This window comes from Zosterops lateralis (assembly GCF_965231275.1).
Source record: "Zosterops lateralis genome assembly, chromosome: 8".
Taxonomy (NCBI): domain Eukaryota; kingdom Metazoa; phylum Chordata; class Aves; order Passeriformes; family Zosteropidae; genus Zosterops; species Zosterops lateralis.
The window spans coordinates 23,063,181-23,081,641 of record NC_139768.1 but is presented as its reverse complement, the minus strand read 5'-3'; the positions used below and the strand labels follow the sequence as shown (position 1 = coordinate 23,081,641).

General features: G+C 40.0%; 1 protein-coding gene across 5 annotated transcripts; it reads left to right on the top strand.

Moving 5' to 3' along the window:
* Nucleotides 1–938: 938 nt before the first annotated feature.
* Nucleotides 939–18,311, top strand: TIAL1 (TIA1 cytotoxic granule associated RNA binding protein like 1). Of its 5 annotated transcripts, none has more exons than XM_083866877.1 (12): nucleotides 939–1,081; nucleotides 7,487–7,583; nucleotides 10,828–10,926; nucleotides 11,224–11,278; nucleotides 11,589–11,676; nucleotides 13,576–13,651; nucleotides 15,387–15,495; nucleotides 15,772–15,867; nucleotides 15,952–16,036; nucleotides 16,328–16,451; nucleotides 16,927–17,066; nucleotides 17,939–18,311. In XM_083866877.1, the coding sequence occupies exons 1-12, from the start codon at nucleotides 1,053–1,055 to the stop codon at nucleotides 18,054–18,056; spliced, it is 1,116 nt and encodes a 371-aa protein (XP_083723003.1). In that variant the 5' UTR covers nucleotides 939–1,052; the 3' UTR covers nucleotides 18,057–18,311. The 5 variants fall into 5 exon arrangements, with proteins under 5 accessions (XP_083723003.1, XP_083723002.1, XP_083723004.1 ...); XM_083866876.1 differs by having other exon boundaries at nucleotides 10,777–10,926; XM_083866878.1 differs by lacking the exons at nucleotides 939–1,081; nucleotides 7,487–7,583 and adding an exon at nucleotides 10,262–10,501 and having other exon boundaries at nucleotides 10,777–10,926.
* The last annotated feature ends 150 nt before the right edge of the window (nucleotides 18,312–18,461 follow it).

The window sequence follows — 18,461 nt, the reverse complement described above, 5'->3', positions numbered from 1 at the left end:
GCATGTGAGGATGCTCATCCTCTGCCTGTGCAGAGCTATCCTGGTCTATTTCCCCACTGACAATTCCTAACTCGGTGGGCTTCCTAAGCATCACACGTCTCTGGATCTTCCCAATGAACCGATGGTGCCTATGCACAGCCAGGCTGTGGTGGGACATACACACGTGTGTGGCACATGAAATCGGAAATTCTGGGAATCAGGGGATCAGAGAGGTTTGGGCTGGAAAGGACCTTGAAAAACCATTTGGTCCCAATCCCCTGCCACGCACAGGGGAAGCTTTTCCTCGGCCAGCTTGCTCCAGGCCCCATGCAGGCTGGCCATCCCTCTCCAGAGGCTGACGCTGGCGACACATGCCGGGTAAGGCAGCCGCTCCGCCCGGCGCAGGCCGTGTGGAATGGCCGGGAGGGGCCTGGGGCACAGCGACTCGCGGCGTTTGTCCTCCCCACACGGTGACAGCGCGCTCCAGAGCCGCCTTGGCAGCTCCGTCCCGCTCCGTGGAGCCGGGGCTGGGCCGGGACTGGGATTAGGGCCGGGACCGAGACCCGGACCGAGTCCGGGATCGAGACGAAACGAATCTTCCCGGGCTGCCGTCGGCCAATCGAGGCCGTCCGAACTCGCCTCCGAGGCTCCGCTGCAGCCGGGCATGCCGGGAGTTGTAGTTCTCTTCCTGGGATGCAGCCGTTCCGTGCCCGTCAAGAAGAACTACAGCTCCCAGCAGCCCGCGGGGCTCCGCCGCGCCGTGCCCGGCAGTGCCTACGATCCCCATCGCGCCCCGCGGGGCCTGGAAGAAGAAGCGGGTCCGGGAGCGCGCGGGGCGGCGCCTGCGCAGAGCGCGGCTTCCTGAGCGTCTGGTGGCGGCCGCCATTTTGTGGTGCCGCTTCCCTCTCCCGCTCGGGCTCTGCGGCCGCGGGACCTGGCGCGGGGGCGACGCGGAGCGGGGGCAGCCGGGGCCGCCCGCACCCTCCTCACCTTCCCTTTGCCTCCGTGCGCCGCCGAGCCCCTCCGGCGCTGCCCCCGGGCGCGGCTGCGGAGAGCGGCGCTTGCCCACCATCATGGAAGACGACGGGCAGCCCCGGACCCTGTGAGTGGGGAGGGGGCGGCGGGGCGGGCGGCGGGCCCGGGGCGGAGCGGGGCGGGGGCAGGGTGCGCTCCGGGCAGCGGGGCCGGGGCCGCCGGGGGTGCCGGGGGAGCGGCGGGGCCGGAGCGTGTGCGGCAGGGCCGGGAGCGGGGTCCGGGCAGGGGCAGCAGCGGGAGGGGAGCGCGGGATCGCGCCGACCGAGCCAAGGAAAACACGGGCGAGCCGCGGCTGGACCGGGCTGTAACGGGGGCCGTTCTCAGAGCCACCGGGTCCGTCCCCGGAGGTTTGGGGTGCAGGCGGCAGTCCCGACCCGTGGCCGGGGGGCACAGGCCGCCCCGGGCCTCCCCTGCCCGCCGGGAAAGTTCTTTGTGCTCTGCCGGCGGCGGGTGGGATGGGAGCGCCGGGAAACCGGGAGGGATCGCTTTTCCCTCCAGCGTGTCACGGTGCGGTTCAATAACAGGGTATCGGGCCCAGCAGAAAGAAATAACTGTGTGTTGGCCGTGTCTCTCCGGGCTGTTTAATCACTTGGTGTCTGTCACCCGTTTTCTGTTCAGAAATACAAATCTGAGCGTTTTGGGGTTGCTGTTGAGTTCTTTCCAGCTTTGCAGATGTGGTTTTGGTGAATTTTCTTTGTCCTGTTGGCTTAAACGAGGGAGGCTGGCACTTGCGGTTGGGCACTCGAGAGCAGGGATTTTGTGCTGCTGCTGATTTTAAGCAGTTCCCAGGTTTGAGTGCAGCTGCCGGAGGGTGTTTGGGGCTCTGTGAGCGGTGCGGCGGTCGGGCTGTCCCTGGGAGAAAGGCAGGCTCAGACGGCAAACGCAGCTCCGGACAGTGCAAATGAAATCTTTGTCTATTTAGCTTTCGGGACAGTAGCCTTCAGAGAAGCTCACCAAGATAGTCAGGGCTGAAAGGCACTCTTAAAGAAACTACTGAAACAGTAAAATGTCTCGTAATTCTGTTCTCAGCACCAAAATGATGACTTGGCATTTAGGGCTTCTCAAGGCAGTTTGTGTTTTTTCTCCTTTCTGGATCTGCAAAAGTTCTTTAAACTCGTTTACAGTGTAATGTAAGTGCTTAGTCCTCACTCCCTGTGATGCATAGTGTAAATAAGCATATCTGGAATACTTTTTGTGTTTATTACCCAGATGATCTGAGTTCGCTTGGTCCTCAGAGCAGACCTAGGTTTGAGTGTTGTTTTAGAATAGGAGGAGGGAAAAGAGCAGAGTCACACAGTGTTTTATTCAGTTTTATTTTCAAGGCTTCTTTCTTTATTATTGACTCCTTTTCTTTCTTTTTAAGAACTGCTGTATTCCCATTAAGTTTTAAAATGTTCTTTTAGTGCCAACAAGTTCGGGTACCACATTGTGGCCGTGGGTCCTTCCAGTAACACAGTCCATCAAGGGCCTAACTTAGCCCACTTAGTTACTAACAAGAGAATAAATAAATTTCTACTAAGATGTCTGAAATAGCATCTCTACAGCTGCCCCAAATGGTTTATTGCACACGTGTGACTGTTTCATTTGTTAAACTAATAAACAGCATGCACGTTAATTTCCTATTAGTTCTCTAGTAACCACAATCACAAAGGGTTACTTTCCTGTAATTATTTGTGGGCTTTTTGCATGGAAGACAAAGATTTCTCTGTAGCATTTTTTACATTTTACCTTCTTGTCCCTACTTTTTATCTGAAATGTCTTTAAATTTAGAATAGCAAGTCATGTGTTAAAGGTTATTATCCTGAGCACTGCTTTTCCTATAGAGCACTTGTGATCTCATAAATAAAACTCACTGTCCCCCCAGAACAACAAATAAAAATACTGTTAGATGAACTTCTAAGTCTTCATTGTTTGGTTTATTTGGGAGGGGGAGGGGGGAGAAAGTGAAGAACAAATTGTTTCAGTAGCTATTTGACCATGTGCAAAAGCACTTGATTGGTCGTGTAAGCAGTACTTTATTAATGTCTTAGGTTTTCACTCCTGCAGGAATAAATGAAACCCAAAAATCTGTAAATTGGGAAGCTATTTTCTTTTTTAACAGTTGCAAGCCATTTTTTTAAGTTATAAAAAGCAAAATATACCTCACCACTTTAACTGCACGTTTATGCCCATCTCAAACAGCTCAGGAATTAGGACTGTTTCAATTTGCAGTAACTTACAGGGCTGTTCTGTTGTTCCCACTCACGATAGGTCAGTCATGAACCTCTAAGAATTCAGAATATTTTCTGAGGCTTAATATAGAGAACTGACACCACTTGCATTTTTATTTATTATGTTTCTTAACTTTATAGAAATGTGAAGAATAGCCTTAGATACTTCTGCCAAAACACTTTCCCGGGGTGGGGGCCTTTTTGTGTGATTTCTCACATGCAGTTTTTCAGCTGGTCCTAAAATGAGCTGTGAGCTTCTGATTTTTTTTTTTTTTTTTTAATCTTAATAGAAGAGTTGAAAGCTCTGTTTTCTGTGAGTACTGTTAGATTTCACAGGCTGTATCAAAGTCCTGTTTCAGCTTTAAAGTGAAAACTAAACTATCAGAAACCTGATGTGTTGCTAATGTTATCAGCTCTCGCAGACAACCAGAAAAATTCCAAAGTTGTGTATTCTTGTTAAAGCTTTTAGAATTTTTTTGTGTGGTTTGTGGGTATTCAGTGACTGCTCTGAAGTCACTGCATACCTACAGCTGTTATCTCCTCAGCCTTGCCGTGCTGTATTCCAAGTCTGGAATGTGGATAAGGTGCAGGAGTAAAGCTTCACCCAATTCACTTCTCTCGAACTTCTTTTCAGTTCAGCTCTTGTACAGGAATGTTGTCTCCTGGAGGAGGCTACAGAGTGGATTATTCTTGGTATCATTTTATTTCCAGGAGCTCACAAGCACTAGGCAAAGCTGCAAGAATTTCCATGGGCTCTTGAGCACATCAGTTACCTTATTGCTTGTCATAATTTCCTTTTTTAAATATAGAAACTGGCATTTCTTGCATGTTGCCTGTGTGAGAGAGAAATCAGATTTACTATCTTTTCTCAAAAAGGGACGTAAGGGAGTTTTGTGGACCTAAAAGTAGTGGCTGTAAAGGTCCCATTCTTACCTCCCTGTCTAGGATGCAATACAAACCTGTTTACCTTCAAAAAGAGAGTTTTTCTGCTTAAGCCAAGGAGTTCCAGAATTCATTCTGGGCTGATACGTGCCTCTTGTGTGCTTTAGATAGTTCTACAACATCTCTGGATTTCAAGTAGCTTGTTATTCTTTGTGTTGTCAGCAGCGTTCAGAAGTGTAATAGATAAGCGTTTGTCACAACATCTGTCTGTCTGTAGGTTGTTGGGGGTTTTTTGTAGCTGTTTATTAATTGGTATTTGGGTGCTTCAGGCTTGCAGAGGGGAGCAAACACTATTGCCTGTGTGCAAAAAGCTACAGCTTTTGCTGCCCTGTCACATCATCCAAGACCACCTATAAAAGTTTAGTAAATGCTTCTCCCCGATGGGTTTCGTAATTTTTAAAAAGTTTGCATAATACATCCTCTAGAAAGTATCAGTCCAAAAAGACTGAAATAGCATACAACAGCATGTTAGGAGTCTTCTGATTTCTTGAGGTGTGGTTCTGATAATTTTGATTTCAAGAGTAGAAGATGCTGTTCTGTTACATTGCTGTAAATAGAGCTAGAAAGGGGAAAGGCTGGCCATGGGTGGTGGGTGATTAGCATCAGCTGAGCCAAGTTTTGTGTTTCCAGAAAGGTAAGGTGTCTGTTCCTAATGTGCTGAATGTATTTATTTCCTGAGTTCTGTAGTATTCAGACATTCACACTGAAAATGTTTGCTTGTATGTTTTTATTAAAGTCGTCTCTAACTGTACTGAAGGAGGTGATGTTACTGCAGTCTGCTTAAATGGTTACATGAAAGTAACCATCAAGTTGTACTTTTTAGCATATTGTTTCAAATTTGTAGATGTTTGTATTCCCATATTTTACATTTAGTTTGAGAGATTTGGGTCTCTCTGGGTGTTGTCTTTGCTACATGAACCTTTACTGTGCAATATTCTCAGTGTGTGCATTGCTGAAGTTTGAGTTTTAGCAACTTGGGAAGGGTGGGAATGCCTCTGACTAATGGTGATATTATGTACCAAGGCAGAATTTCTCATAGAAATTTAGGGAATTAATGGCCCAGTAGGATTTCACATCCCATCTGAATCTAGCAGTCAAGGTGGTCCTGATTTTTATGAAAAGGCAGCTTGTTTCATACATGATGCAACATTCTCTCACTACTATCTTGCTGAAGACATGTGGTATCAAAAAACCACCTAGTGTATCTTGTATCTTCTATCAGTTAGTGTAACTTTTCTTACCTTAGTTGAATAGATTGCTGAAAAATGGCTTTCCCTGGCCTTTTTTTTTTTAATTCTTGTCAAACCAAGAGGAATTTTCCAGCTTGATTTTCAGACTTCTTGTGTTTCCCAAATACATGTTAATATTATGCAGGAGAGGATGAAGTTTGGTTTTTTTGTTAGTGTTAATTGTACTCCTTACTGTATCTGATTTGCACTAGAAATGATGTTAATAAAACTTCACTGTATTTAATTTCATATATGCTGTGAAGGCTCAGTATTAATGAATACTGTTCTGCAGCATACACAGGAATCCAGTACTGGCAGTAAGTTCACAGCACCACTGACCCTTTGTGTTGCAGTTCCTACTGGAATATACATTTTCCATCTGATTTTAGAAGTGTCTGCAACGGTTAATATTTCCACTAAAAGCTATTAGTGATTTACAATTTATTCTTGGTGAATGATTAACAAAAATTTAGTTAATATTTCAGAAAGAAGGTATGGATAAATGTTTAACTACTAAGTTTTCAGGATAGAACTGAAAAGTCAGTGAGATGGACAAATTGTCCTGTAAGGGGTCTTAGAGTGGTGCAGTTTTTAACTTCTCTGCTGAAAAGCTTCATAACAATACGGGCTTCTGTTAATGACTCGTGTTAATTCATACGTATTTAATAAGAAACTAATGAGTACATGAAGGATTTTAGTGGATGTTCTGTATTCAGGTGATACTTCAGAACCTCACTCTGGGTCTTGTAGCATTGGAGTCCTGCTGAGAAGGTGTGGAATTGCCCCACAGTTGCTGAAAGGAGAACAACATAAACAAACATCTGTTGATAACATCGTGTGGTGTTCCGATGAAAACAGTGTCTGTTTTAATTTTGCTGATCCAGATGAAAGTCCAGCTGTCAGACACAGAATTTGCTTTTCCAAAAATTTCAAGTGTTGCCTCTCAGAGCAATTTCAGAGCACACCTTTAGTTAACTAAAAATAAATTTGTCTGTGAGCAATAAGAAACGCTTGTTCACATCTATGTCCACTGTATTAACAGGTCAGGCTGACTTTAGTTTGCATTTTTATGATGTTCTGTAACCGACCAGAGTAAAATGAATAGGATGTATATTGTTTCAGCTTCTAAATCGCAGAAGGTTCTGCTCGTCTTATTGGTTGCACTTGAATTCTTTATGCCTTGACAAACTTATTTGTAAAGATGATGAATGTCCCTCTGCTGATGGCTTTTGACATCTGTTACTGTGACAAGCCTTTTTCTTAACTGAGCATGTTGTTTACAATTTGATTACAAGTTAGTCAGATTGTTAAAAAGAATTTAGTTTTGCATTCATGACTTTCTCAGCCATTATTGTGACCCGGTAAATCTAGGACTCTTATCTAAACTTGATAAGCATTACAAAACTTGGAATGACTTCTCAAGATTTACAAACTAACAAAAATCAAGAAGTCTGGGTGATATTAAAATAACACTGCCAGAATTTTGGGGGCTCTTACAAAGGTGGGAGCTGTTGAGATAGATGCTGTACAGTGCATTCCTATGGCAAAATGCTGCATCAATTGCCTTGTCTGTTGGTGAGTGGGCTGGCTTTCCAAATGTTCAGGAAAACAGAAAAGTTGAGTTGGTTGATTGCAACGCAGCACAATTTGTCCGAGAGCTGCTCCTGAGCTCATGGGAGTTAGATGTGTGTTTGTACCCAAATTCAGAAGGATTCTTGATGAGGTACTCAGTGGGAAGTGAAACTTAAAATATCATTGCCCAGTTGGTTGCTTGTTGTGCACAACATTCTTGAGCAACGTTCCTCATGCTTTTGACATCTCTGTGCCAAGGAAGTGATTGGCACTGGGTCGTGGTGTCCAGTGTTGTCTGAATGAGCTTCCCTCCTCAGCTGTGTGGCCAACATTATAATTTAGAAACCACATGAGTACTGCATTAAAAATATGAAATATTTTGTAAATACTGCCTTTAAGATACCTGAGATGTTTTAAAGGGAGATTCTTTATAGTTGTTTAAGTTTTTAAAGCCATAATTATGTTTTAAAAGATGACGATTCCTGGTTTAAAATCTTGGTTTTTTGTTTCCTTGTGTAGCTATGTAGGAAACCTCTCCAGAGATGTGACTGAGGTTCTCATACTTCAGTTATTCAGCCAGATTGGACCATGCAAAAGCTGTAAAATGATAACAGAGGTAAGGCCTTCCACATCTGGGGGGTAGCAAATGTAATGTAACTTTATCCTAAGTTGTCCAAAACAAATGAAACCGAGGGCTTCTTTTGACATTACTGGCAGTGGGTGTCTTTGGCTTTGGGGATAACTCTTTGCAGGAGAGACCTGGTGTGTGCAATCCTGTGCTATTGCCTGTAGCCTTGATATAACTTTTATCAGCTGGTGATGAGATTCCACTTTATTTAAAAGATTGTAACTCTCTCTTTGCAGAATCACATTGTTCTCATGATCAGAAACCTTATAATTTCAAGTGTTTTTCATGGCTGTTTTTTACATTTTTCACATTCTGTGAACACGAGCCTCAGTAATTCTTGTCCCTCTTGAATAAATGGTCTTTGCTATGGATGAAAAGTAAGAAATCCTTCAAAATGAGTTTGACTCTTCCTCAGCTTTTTCTGCACTAGTTCAAATAGCTCTTGTCTGCACCAGTACAAATAGCTGTTGTCTGCAGCTGTCTGTTCTTAAATTAATTTTTCCTTGAAACAAAGTGACAAAATTTCCATAGTATTGCAGATACAGTCTTTTGCACAGAGTATTGGTAAGTATTAATGCATTCTTAACTCCATTGTAAATACTCTGGTACCTTTATGGTTGGCAGCCATTTCTGTGAGCTTTTTGACACATCCTACAAAACTTCTCTTGCCCTGGTATTTTTCCTTCCTTCTATGTTTATAACTGGTAAGCTTTGAGCAGGCAGGGACTAATCTGAGCTTCTGCCAGGTTTAAACTGTGGTCTTTCTTCTCTGGTTTCTGTATACACTTCATACTTTTTACTACATTTTATGCTTCATACTAACTTGTAATTACAGATTTCTTGAGGACAGTTACATTAGTTTTATGTCACGATTGTTAATGAAAGAATTAAAAGGCAAGTCTTGTGACTAGACTTCTTTAGGAATTCTTCCACAAACTCCCCTGTGGGCTTCTCCTTTCAATGTGTCACACAGCTTGTTTGTTTCTTTGTTTTTAGCTTATCATCAACTTGCTGCTTGTGTAATCACTCTCATCTTTGTCTGGACTAATAATTTCCCATGTGACACTTTTCTCTGCTGCATTTGCTTTACGTTTATTGGAGAAAAAGAACAGAAGGCTGACAGATCACAGTTGCTGGTTTTTCTCTGAAAAAACAGTTTGATTGTCGTGTGCTCTACAGACATAAGGTGCTGCTGCTCCCACCTTTGGCTGGGTGAGAGCTGTTAGCATCACTTTGGTTTCTTGAGGATCAGATGAGAAATTCCAACATCTTTACCTTGGTTGAGGCTTTGTGGTTTTAAAATCTTTCCATAAAGATTATAAAGAGACATCTTTATGAAACAAGCAGATAAACAAAACCTGCTGGCAGCTGTACACAGTCACACAGAGGTGGCTGCACTGGGCTGACCTCAGCACTGCCAACAAGCAGTCACAGAAGTGCAGGTTGGATTCTAGGCTGGCACTGCCCTGTCCGTGGTGTCTATCCTTCTACAGCGTGTGATAAACCTGTCCTAGGAATGGAGTCATGGTTAGGTGCTTCTTACCATTGTTAGTACCACCATCACCTTTTAAAAACCTGTGGGGTTTTCCATTTTAGCCACGTGTATCAGGTCATCCTTTTTCTTTTGTAGAGTGTGTGATATCAAGTGTTGAAAAATCTCAAGTGTTTCTTTTGGGGGTTTATAATATTCAGCCTGGTGGCACAATATTTGTAGATAGTTTGAACACTTAAAGGTCTGAGTGTCTGAAAAAGAGATTCTTCTTGTGTTCAGTCAAGTTCTCAGTGCTAAAGACCTCCCTAAAGTCTAAAAGTAAGGCTGCACTTCAGCTGAAGCATAAACTACACTAAATTTTCTAAAGAAGCCTTAAATGGGTTTCCCAAAGTAGTGTGGGAGGAGGGGTGAATTAAGGCTTTCTTTTTTGGGGCATCTGAGGTGAGTGTGCTTGTAGAGAACTTTGTGACTGGAACTTTTTTTATCATCCCAGGTACATTTTCTCTCATCTGTTCATTGTGCATCAGTTAGAGGCTCTGAGTACTTCAGGAGGATGACTTCAGACTCCATGACCATTTTAGGTGTATAAAGGCCTTGTGATCCATTCAACTGTTGCATCTGAACAGCTTCAGAAGTAGACAGGACTATGGTTGAAGCTGTACAATCCAGTTTTAGGGGCAAGGATTAGAATTGTTCATCAGTGTAAGTGTGTATGGGTTCTCAGAACTTCAGTAGGACTGCTGGAAAAGGCTTCTCTTAACTTGTGTTACATCTGTGTTCTACCTGGCGCTGGGAGAGGTTGATAGGTGAGAATACTGACGCCAGAGCAGTTCCTCTGTGCTAGACCCTTCCCTGTCCATGTGAGAAATAACTTGTTTGGGGTAATATTAGTGTTTATCATCTTTTGGTCTGTGCACGTGCTGAATAGTTAATGGAAATGGTTTGGTTAGAGTTTCTGTACTCATTACATCTTGGAGGTAGATCAAATCCAGTGTTCAAGTTGGCATTCTCAACATCCTTTCCACTTGATCAGCTTTTCAGAAAACTCTTCTGTTCTTTGCACTTTATACTCTGGTATATTTATCACTTCAGTGACCTCTGTCAGTGAGTATTTTTAAAGGTGGCTTGATAGGCCATCCTACAAAAACAGGTTGTACTCAAGGTTTAACAGAGTTAACAGTCAATTGATTAATATCCTTTTCCCTCAGTCAAACTGGAGTTCTTTTAAAGATTATTTCCCAGTTGTTTGCTATGGCATTTTTCACTTGAGACTGACACAGTGCAGCTTCCAGGTTGCTGCCCGCTGGTGGTTTTCAGTCAAATGAAAGGAAACACTTGTTAAGTAGGGCAAGAGAAAATTGGTGAAAATGTGTCTGGGGAGTAAACCTTTCTAGCTCTGAGTTACATGCATGAGGTAGTTTTGTTCTTCTCTCCATTCTTCCCCTTTTTCCCTCCCTTTCCATCCAGTTTGCAGATCACTTTTCTGATCAGTTATTTTTAGTTCAGTAAACTTCAGTCCTCATTCAAAGCAAGCTATCCTTCAGGAACTGCTAGACCTTTGATTAAAAAATCCATCTTAATAGTTCTTGCATTTAAGTGTAATGTCAAAGGCTATTTCATAAATCTGATGCAAATCATTCTGAAAGTTTCTAGCTGTAAGTAATATATTTTCCTGGATTTTCTTCTCAGCAACCCGATAGCAGAAGGGTCAACTCTTCTGTTGGATTTTCTGTTTTGCAGCATACAAGCAATGACCCTTATTGCTTTGTGGAATTTTATGAACACAGAGATGCAGCTGCTGCATTAGCTGCTATGAATGGGAGAAAAATTTTGGGAAAGGTAAGTTGCTCACATGGTAATCTTAGATTTAAAGAATATAGATTTGTGTGAAAATATTAATAAGACCATTGAAGATATTTTGCCACGATTAAATATTGATAGAATAATATTTTAAAAGTAGTGATATTAAAATAGTAAGTCTTGTTTAGGAAATGTATTATTTGTGATGTTCTGTTTGTGATGTTGTTTATATTAAATGATGATTTATAAACATTGACAGTTGTAACCCACCCTTAAATGAACTTATAAAATGTAAGATCTTTGTGAATTTATACTAAATCTTATACTTGTTTTCAGGAGGTCAAAGTAAACTGGGCAACAACACCAAGTAGCCAGAAAAAAGATACATCCAGTAAGTAATGTAATGCCACAGTATCACTTCTACACAAATCCTTCACAAAGTGGTAAAAATTGATCATAAATGCATTTAAACGTAACTTCTCTCCTTCCCATTTAGTGTTTAATAGAACTGTGCAAACTAATTCTTCTGTTTCTGCTTTACAACTGGGGAAACCGGAGTGGACAGATTAAATTGCTGCTGCTCTTCACATGGAATCCTGAGCGTTCCTGGTTCCCAGTGCTGTGTGCAGAGCATCACTTTCTCAGGAGTTGAAACTTTAGATAGCAGTTAAATATTTGATTAGTAAATTATTTATTTTCAGATCACTTCCATGTGTTCGTTGGGGATTTAAGTCCAGAAATAACAACAGAAGACATCAAGTCAGCATTTGCTCCTTTTGGTAAAATATCGTAAGTATCATTATAAACATTTCCATTATCAGTCAGAAAATGTGATAGTGAAAATGTGTTTCTAAGTTGAAATGATATTTATCTATTGAGATAATTTTTCTGCTGTTCATTTCCTTGTGGTGGGTGGGTGGGTAGTAAAGAGGGGTTGTATCTCAATGTGTTTCACAGTGTAAATACAGTAATGTTATTGTGCTTTGGTTTGCTGAAAGCAATGTGCTTTTAACCTAATTTATATGCTAATGTCATTCAACTTCTTATTAAAATATAATTACTGCTCTAAGTGTGATTTTTTGATGTTGAGAATGTGTACAGAGTAGTGACTTGACAACTGGTATATATTGTATCCTGGGTGTGTTTTATGTGCATTTTTGCTGCATTTCATTGGCAGTGTGAAAAATTGGGCAATTGTAATATAATTCTATAAAGCAGCTATTTAATAACTTGAGAATGTTTTGAAAAAAGCTAATACTTATGAGAATGAAATCTGTTTTTTTGAATGATAATGGGATGAATTACAATTATAATATCTTAAATGAAAGAATGGTGACTTTACAATATGTGCACATTTCTGCCAGTTAAGAGAATGTTTCTTTAAACTTCTCATGAAGAATTCAGGTGATGTTAAATCACCTGGTGTTCTAATTGGAACCTATTTAACATTACAAAATCCTTGAGAGTGCTAAAGTATATATGTCCTAAAGAGTACTGCTACAATAAAAAGTCTGGTAATCTTTTATCAGTTTATCTTTATAAAAATCAAAGTTGCACATGAACGTTTTTGTACTACTTTACAGGAATATATTTCTAAGAACAAAATTCTTATTTTTCTTTTGTTCTGTACGCATATTTTTAAATGAATCATAAATCTTATTTCTTACCTTTGCTGTTTTGTTTACTTTGCTTTTTGTCTCTTAATGTGGTAAGTAGTACTGTTTTAAAAATCAATTTAAAAAGAATAATTCAGGTTTCTGTTTCTCAATCTATATTTATACCTGAGACCTGCAGTTTTTCTAAAGTCCAAGTCACAATTAAAAGTAATAGCATTCTGGTTATTTTGCAGAATTGCTCATAAGAATGGACAGGATCTTGAAGGCTAACTGCAAGGAACTGTGCACACTGGAACTCAGTTGTAGATTTTTTCTCATTTCTATTTATTCTTATTATACATTATTTATATATACATATTTTAGTATTTACATTTTAACATTCTATATTCAGTGCAGTTCTATATTTCCAATCATTTTAACTTACTCACTAAAATTTCTGTGTAAATTTGTTGTTTTCGTACTGGTGTGCTTAGCATTGTTGTTAGTTTTATTCTCCTTTCTTAAATTTCTGAAAATGTCAATTTTTCAAAATTTACAGCTACCCAAACTCCAAAATGATGGTAGAGAATTGACCAAGAAAAATAAAGAAATCTGTTAACAGGCCATGTATGCCTTTTAATTCCTATTTTTTCCTCTTTTTCGATTTTTTTAATATTTCATATATTTTGTATCACTAGGCAGAAGACATTTAACTATTTAGAAAATGCATGGTAAATTAGATAGAATTGTTACAGTAATTTATAGAACAGTAAACCTTAGAGGACCCTAGCCAATAGAATATTAGAAAAGGAAACTTTGTTTCTCTTATACTTCAAATTTGAACATTCTAGTTATAGCCAGTATAGGTTATGTGCATAGGTTGCATGTTTATTACATGTTATTTTTTTTGTCCTACTGCTTTTTTCTAACAGGTAAAGAAGCAATAGGGAGAGTTCAGGAATGACTGTAGTTTTAGGGCTAACTGAATTTATAAGAAAAAATTATGCTCACAATACAGTGTGTGTGGTTCCTTTTAGTTTTTATTTTGCAGGTTATCAATACTACCCTCATATAGCTGTGCTTCTTTTCACAGGGATGCACGGGTAGTTAAAGATATGGCAACTGGAAAGTCAAAAGGCTATGGTTTTGTATCTTTTTATAACAAACTGGTGAGTAATCACAATGCAGGTTTAAAATAGTTCCCGTTTTCCATTTTTAGTTTTGCCTGTTTTTGTATTTGCTGTTTATTAGACCACCCAGGGAAACATGTACAGGAGCTATATATGTATGTTTAGGACAACATGGGGAAACTGTGAATCATTTTCCTTAAATATTTGGCATAGGAAAAACACACAGTTCCAGGATTTTAGGCATAAAAGCCTGTTTGCATGGTCAGAAGTTCAACATGTCAGATCTCTTTTGATGTTCTATAACAGTTATCTGCCGCTGTCATAATCAGAGAAAAAGTTGTAATTTCTTCAGATCTGTCAATGCCATAAGATACTGCAACTGAATGCCTTGATTTAGAGTATTTTTCCAGTTACACTTTCTTTGTTCTGTGTTACAGCTGAAAAAGAAGGAATAGCTGTATTTCCTTGTACCCTTCTTCCTTTATCATGCAGTTGTGTTTGATTCCTATGACCAGAGAGGAACTGTAACAGTCATGGAATTAAAGTTACTGGATTCTTTTCAGACTGAGCCATTAAAATACCAATTTGAAATTTGTATTCGTTCTGCAAAATTAATGGATGAATTCTAAACATAGTATTAAAAATACTCTAAATTTTATGTCCCGATTGCTGTTCATTCTCACAGCATCTGCACCCTCTAGGGTTATGGTGTGACTGTTCTGAGCTGATACTTTAAGGCCTGATTTTCAGAATGATATATTCTGCTGGATTTAGGAAAGTAGAATATGTTCCTAGACTTCAGGTACTCCAGCCTGAGGTCTTAATGCATAACACAGTTAGGAGAGAAAATGGAATTCCTGCATTGGACTGGTTCAGTTATGGCTTGGGCTCTGTTCCATGTTTGTCTCAGCTGTGATAGTCAAGCCGGATAACAGCAAGATTCATCAGAGTGTTTTCTTTTCTAGTCAGTTTATTGTGTGTTCACCATGCTTTAGGAGCCAAGGGTGCTTGAATCAATTGGGGTGTTTCGTTGTCTGGTGCTTTGATTTTGTCTTTTAGGTTGGGTTTTTCTTTTCTTATTGGTCATCTTTTGTAATTCCATTTTTGTATTTGTGTTCTCAAAATGAGTGCTCAATATAATTAAAACCTAGAAGGATCAAGGTCCTGAGTTCGAGAAGAGAATTCTGGCTGGGAGCAGCTCACTTTTAACATGTCCACATTTTCTTTGTCCCTTGTGCTTGGCAGCTTTTTTCCTTAAGCTTTGTGCCCTTGGAAAAGCATTTCAAATGTGCACTGTTTGCTTTGCCTGCCTTCTTCCAAAGCAATTGGGAGACAAATTGCTTCTTGCAGCTGTTAGCAAACTTACCTTTGCTTACCAGATGTTTCTGCTTACACTGAACACAAAGATTGTCTTCAGTTTCATGATCAAGATGAAAAGTGGGCCATGGATTCTCCTGTGTGCTCTTAGAATGACTGTAACATGCAGAGAACTTACAAAGCATCTGTTGCATGCCTCCCGGAAGCGAAAGAAACATTTAATGATAGTTGTTTTATTTTAGTGTTTTTACCAAATGACTTCTGAGGGCCTTCTCTGTAACCAGTTGCCTTCATGTTAATTAATGTTTGTCTGCTTGCTATGGTTGTTCAGAATTTCATACTCTTAGTACTGCTACTGGTTTTGTCAGTGGCATTAACTGATAACCAAGTCTTGGGGATAGATTTGTACATGTTTTTTTGTTTGAAAGCGCTACAATCTCTGTTTTAATCTCTTCAGGATGCAGAAAATGCTATTGTACACATGGGAGGCCAATGGTTGGGAGGCCGCCAGATCAGAACTAACTGGGCAACAAGGAAACCACCAGCCCCCAAAAGTACACAAGAAAGTAAGAGCTTCATGTCATGCTGTGTTGTGTTTGCTGTCTTTTCACTGTTCACTGGGGGAATAAAACATAAGCCAAAATCATGTCACTTAAATCACATATTAGCTTGCCTTCCAGACCTTGATTAGATGTTTTTGGTATGTTGTATCAGCATAGTGGTGGCACTACTGATCTGTCATAAAATATTGTGTTTGTTAAATGTGAAATTCATGCTTGTGTAAGGTAAGTGTCTGGGTTACTGTCAGCCCACTGCTGAAAACCAGCCTTCTCTCTTTATAGATAATACAAAACAGTTGAGATTTGAAGATGTAGTAAATCAGTCAAGTCCAAAAAATTGTACTGTGTACTGTGGAGGAATTGCCTCGGGCCTAACAGGTATGAAGTGTTCTCTTATTTTTTACTATTGAAACTTTTTGGACACCAGGATGGTTGCTAATTGAAAAACATTTTATGTTGTAGATCAACTTATGAGACAGACTTTTTCACCCTTTGGACAGATTATGGAAATAAGGGTGTTTCCAGAGAAAGGTTACTCATTTGTCAGGTATGGACAGAGAAAGAAAAATCTCTGGATCTGTGCATGTGGTAATGCTTCATCTCTCTGTAATTTCACTTGATTGACCTTGTCCTGATACAGTAAAAGCTGTCACCATATATTCATAAAATAATTTGAAACTTGTAAAAAGGGCCACCAACGTTTTTACCTGAGAAGATGAATGTTTGTGAAAGCGGATGTTTATCTCTGGATTTCCTGTATGTATGGAGTCACTGTTTTTTAAGTAATCAGGAGGACGTACTGTAAAGCATAACATTAGTTTGTTTTTACATTTTTTAGGTTTTCAACCCATGATAGTGCAGCACATGCTATTGTTTCAGTTAATGGAACCACAATTGAAGGACACGTTGTTAAATGCTATTGGGGTAAAGAATCCCCTGATATGACTAAAAATTTCCAACAGGTAACTGTACTTAATCTTTCCTTTGTATTACAAAAGCAAATGTGTTTATACCTGTAATGACTTCCCAGTTATAATGGCTAAATTTTGTGGTGGAGTTCTTATGAAATTCCATGTTCTGTCTCAGTTATGTTCCAGTTCATCAAATTGGGCTAGTGATTTTGATGGAATATCTGTTACTGTCTTCTGGATATGATCCAAGATAGGGAGAAACTTTGAGGTAATTTTAATTCTTGCTGTTTTGCTAACTGCAGATTAGGTGGCTGTCCAACCAAATAGTCTTTTGGGGTTTCAAGCACACACAAATAGATTTTTCAGTACAAGGATCTAATTAAGTCATAGTGACATCTTATTTTTCAGATCTCATTATTGCTTGTTTTAGCTCTGATTGATATAGCCAAAACTTTGCCTTCAGCAGCACAAATGCAATATCCACCATCTCTAGAACCTGAAGTACAATGGATTATTCTTTCTGCAGGTGGATTACAGTCAGTGGGGACAATGGAGCCAAGTATATGGAAATCCACAACAGTATGGGCAATATATGGCTAACGGGTGGCAAGTACCATCATATGGAATGTATGGCCAAGCATGGAATCAACAGGGTTTTGGAGTAGAGTGAGTAATTATATTTAATTTTTTTAGAATATTCCAAGAATGCTGTATCTTAAGTTTCAGGCTTATTTGAGTCGTGGATTGCACAAGGTTTCAAACTTTGGGGGACTCCTGTGTGTTTAAAGTTTATGTTCAGTGCTCGCCGTGAGCAGATGGGGTGGGGTGAGTCACTCTGGCTTGTACCTGATGGCACATACCATATGTGATGGAGGCACAAAGACCACCCAGGGTGATATAAAGGTTTGGGTGGTGGTCTTCACTGGTGTCTAAATACCTTCTGGATTCTGACTTGAAGTGGTGAGTCTCAGCCAGGAGCCCAGATATTTGCCTGCTGGGAGAGAAGGAACTACACACAGACGCTTTAACTTGTGCAGTTTCAGATTTTGGGTGGGCTTTTAATAATTGATCTCTTGAAGACTGAAGTCTTCACAAGAACTCTTTGTTTTAATATAATTTTGAAATAAGCTGTTTGCCTAGTTCTTCATTATCTGGTGCCAGTTAAACATATTAAGCCCTGATAAACCCATCACTGGCATTCATGCCCATGAGGTGTTGGGTATTTCTTGCATTTCTGCATCACTGATTCAGTTCCAGCCACCTGTATGTGTTCATGCCTTTGGAGACAGGTGCCACATCCAACTGATACACGAGGTTTGTGGGGTTTTTTTCTCCTTTGTTCTTAAAAAGCTCATGGTACTTGCAGGAGTCACGTGTTGAAGAGTTTAACCTGAATTACTCATTAAAAAGAAGAAGAAATTGTTCTATTTTGATACAAGTAGCTGTGTAGGAAGTACGTTTTTATGATTTTTTTTGTTTGTTTGCTTGTTTTAAGTTGCATTTCCCTGCTTTTTTTAACCATCCTGTTTCTTTTTAAGCCAATCTCCGTCTGCTGCCTGGATGGGTGGATTTGGTGCTCAACCTGCCCAGGGACAAGGTGCTCCTGTAATACCTAACCAAGCTGGATATGGTATGGCAAGCTACCAAACGCAGTGAGCTGGGACTCTGTTTAAAAGTGTGTATTTCATGATAGGCTGCAATTTCCAGTGACATTCTGAAGACTGGAATGTAGACAATGAAAAAAAAAAGAAAATATTTATTTTAAAAATGGAAATGTTTGGAACCTTTAGCACAGCTTTGCTTTGGTGAAGGACACAAATGTCTTCTAGTTCTGCCTTTTTAAGTTTTTGTTCATGATGGATATGAACATGTTTTTCTTTGTGTACAAAAATTAAAAATAAAGTCAATAAAGACAATTCTGACTACAAATTTTGATATAGTAGGAGAAATGGCTAATGGATTTGATCTTTAGGTTACCATTCCTTTTTTTTTGTTTATTTTTTTGTTTATTTTGTTTTGTTTTGTCTTCAGTGTTTTATATCATTGTGCTTTTAAGAGAAA

Bases quoted from the DNA above. Each gene is read 5' to 3' on its own strand.
- TIAL1 (XM_083866876.1), top strand. From the start codon at position 1,053: ATGGAAGACGACGGGCAGCCCCGGACCCT. The intron at 11,279-11,588 runs GTAAGTAATGTA...ATTTATTTTCAG, and splicing joins CCAGAAAAAAGATACATCCA to ATCACTTCCATGTGTTCGTT. The intron at 13,652-15,386 runs GTGAGTAATCAC...TAATCTCTTCAG, and splicing joins TATCTTTTTATAACAAACTG to GATGCAGAAAATGCTATTGT.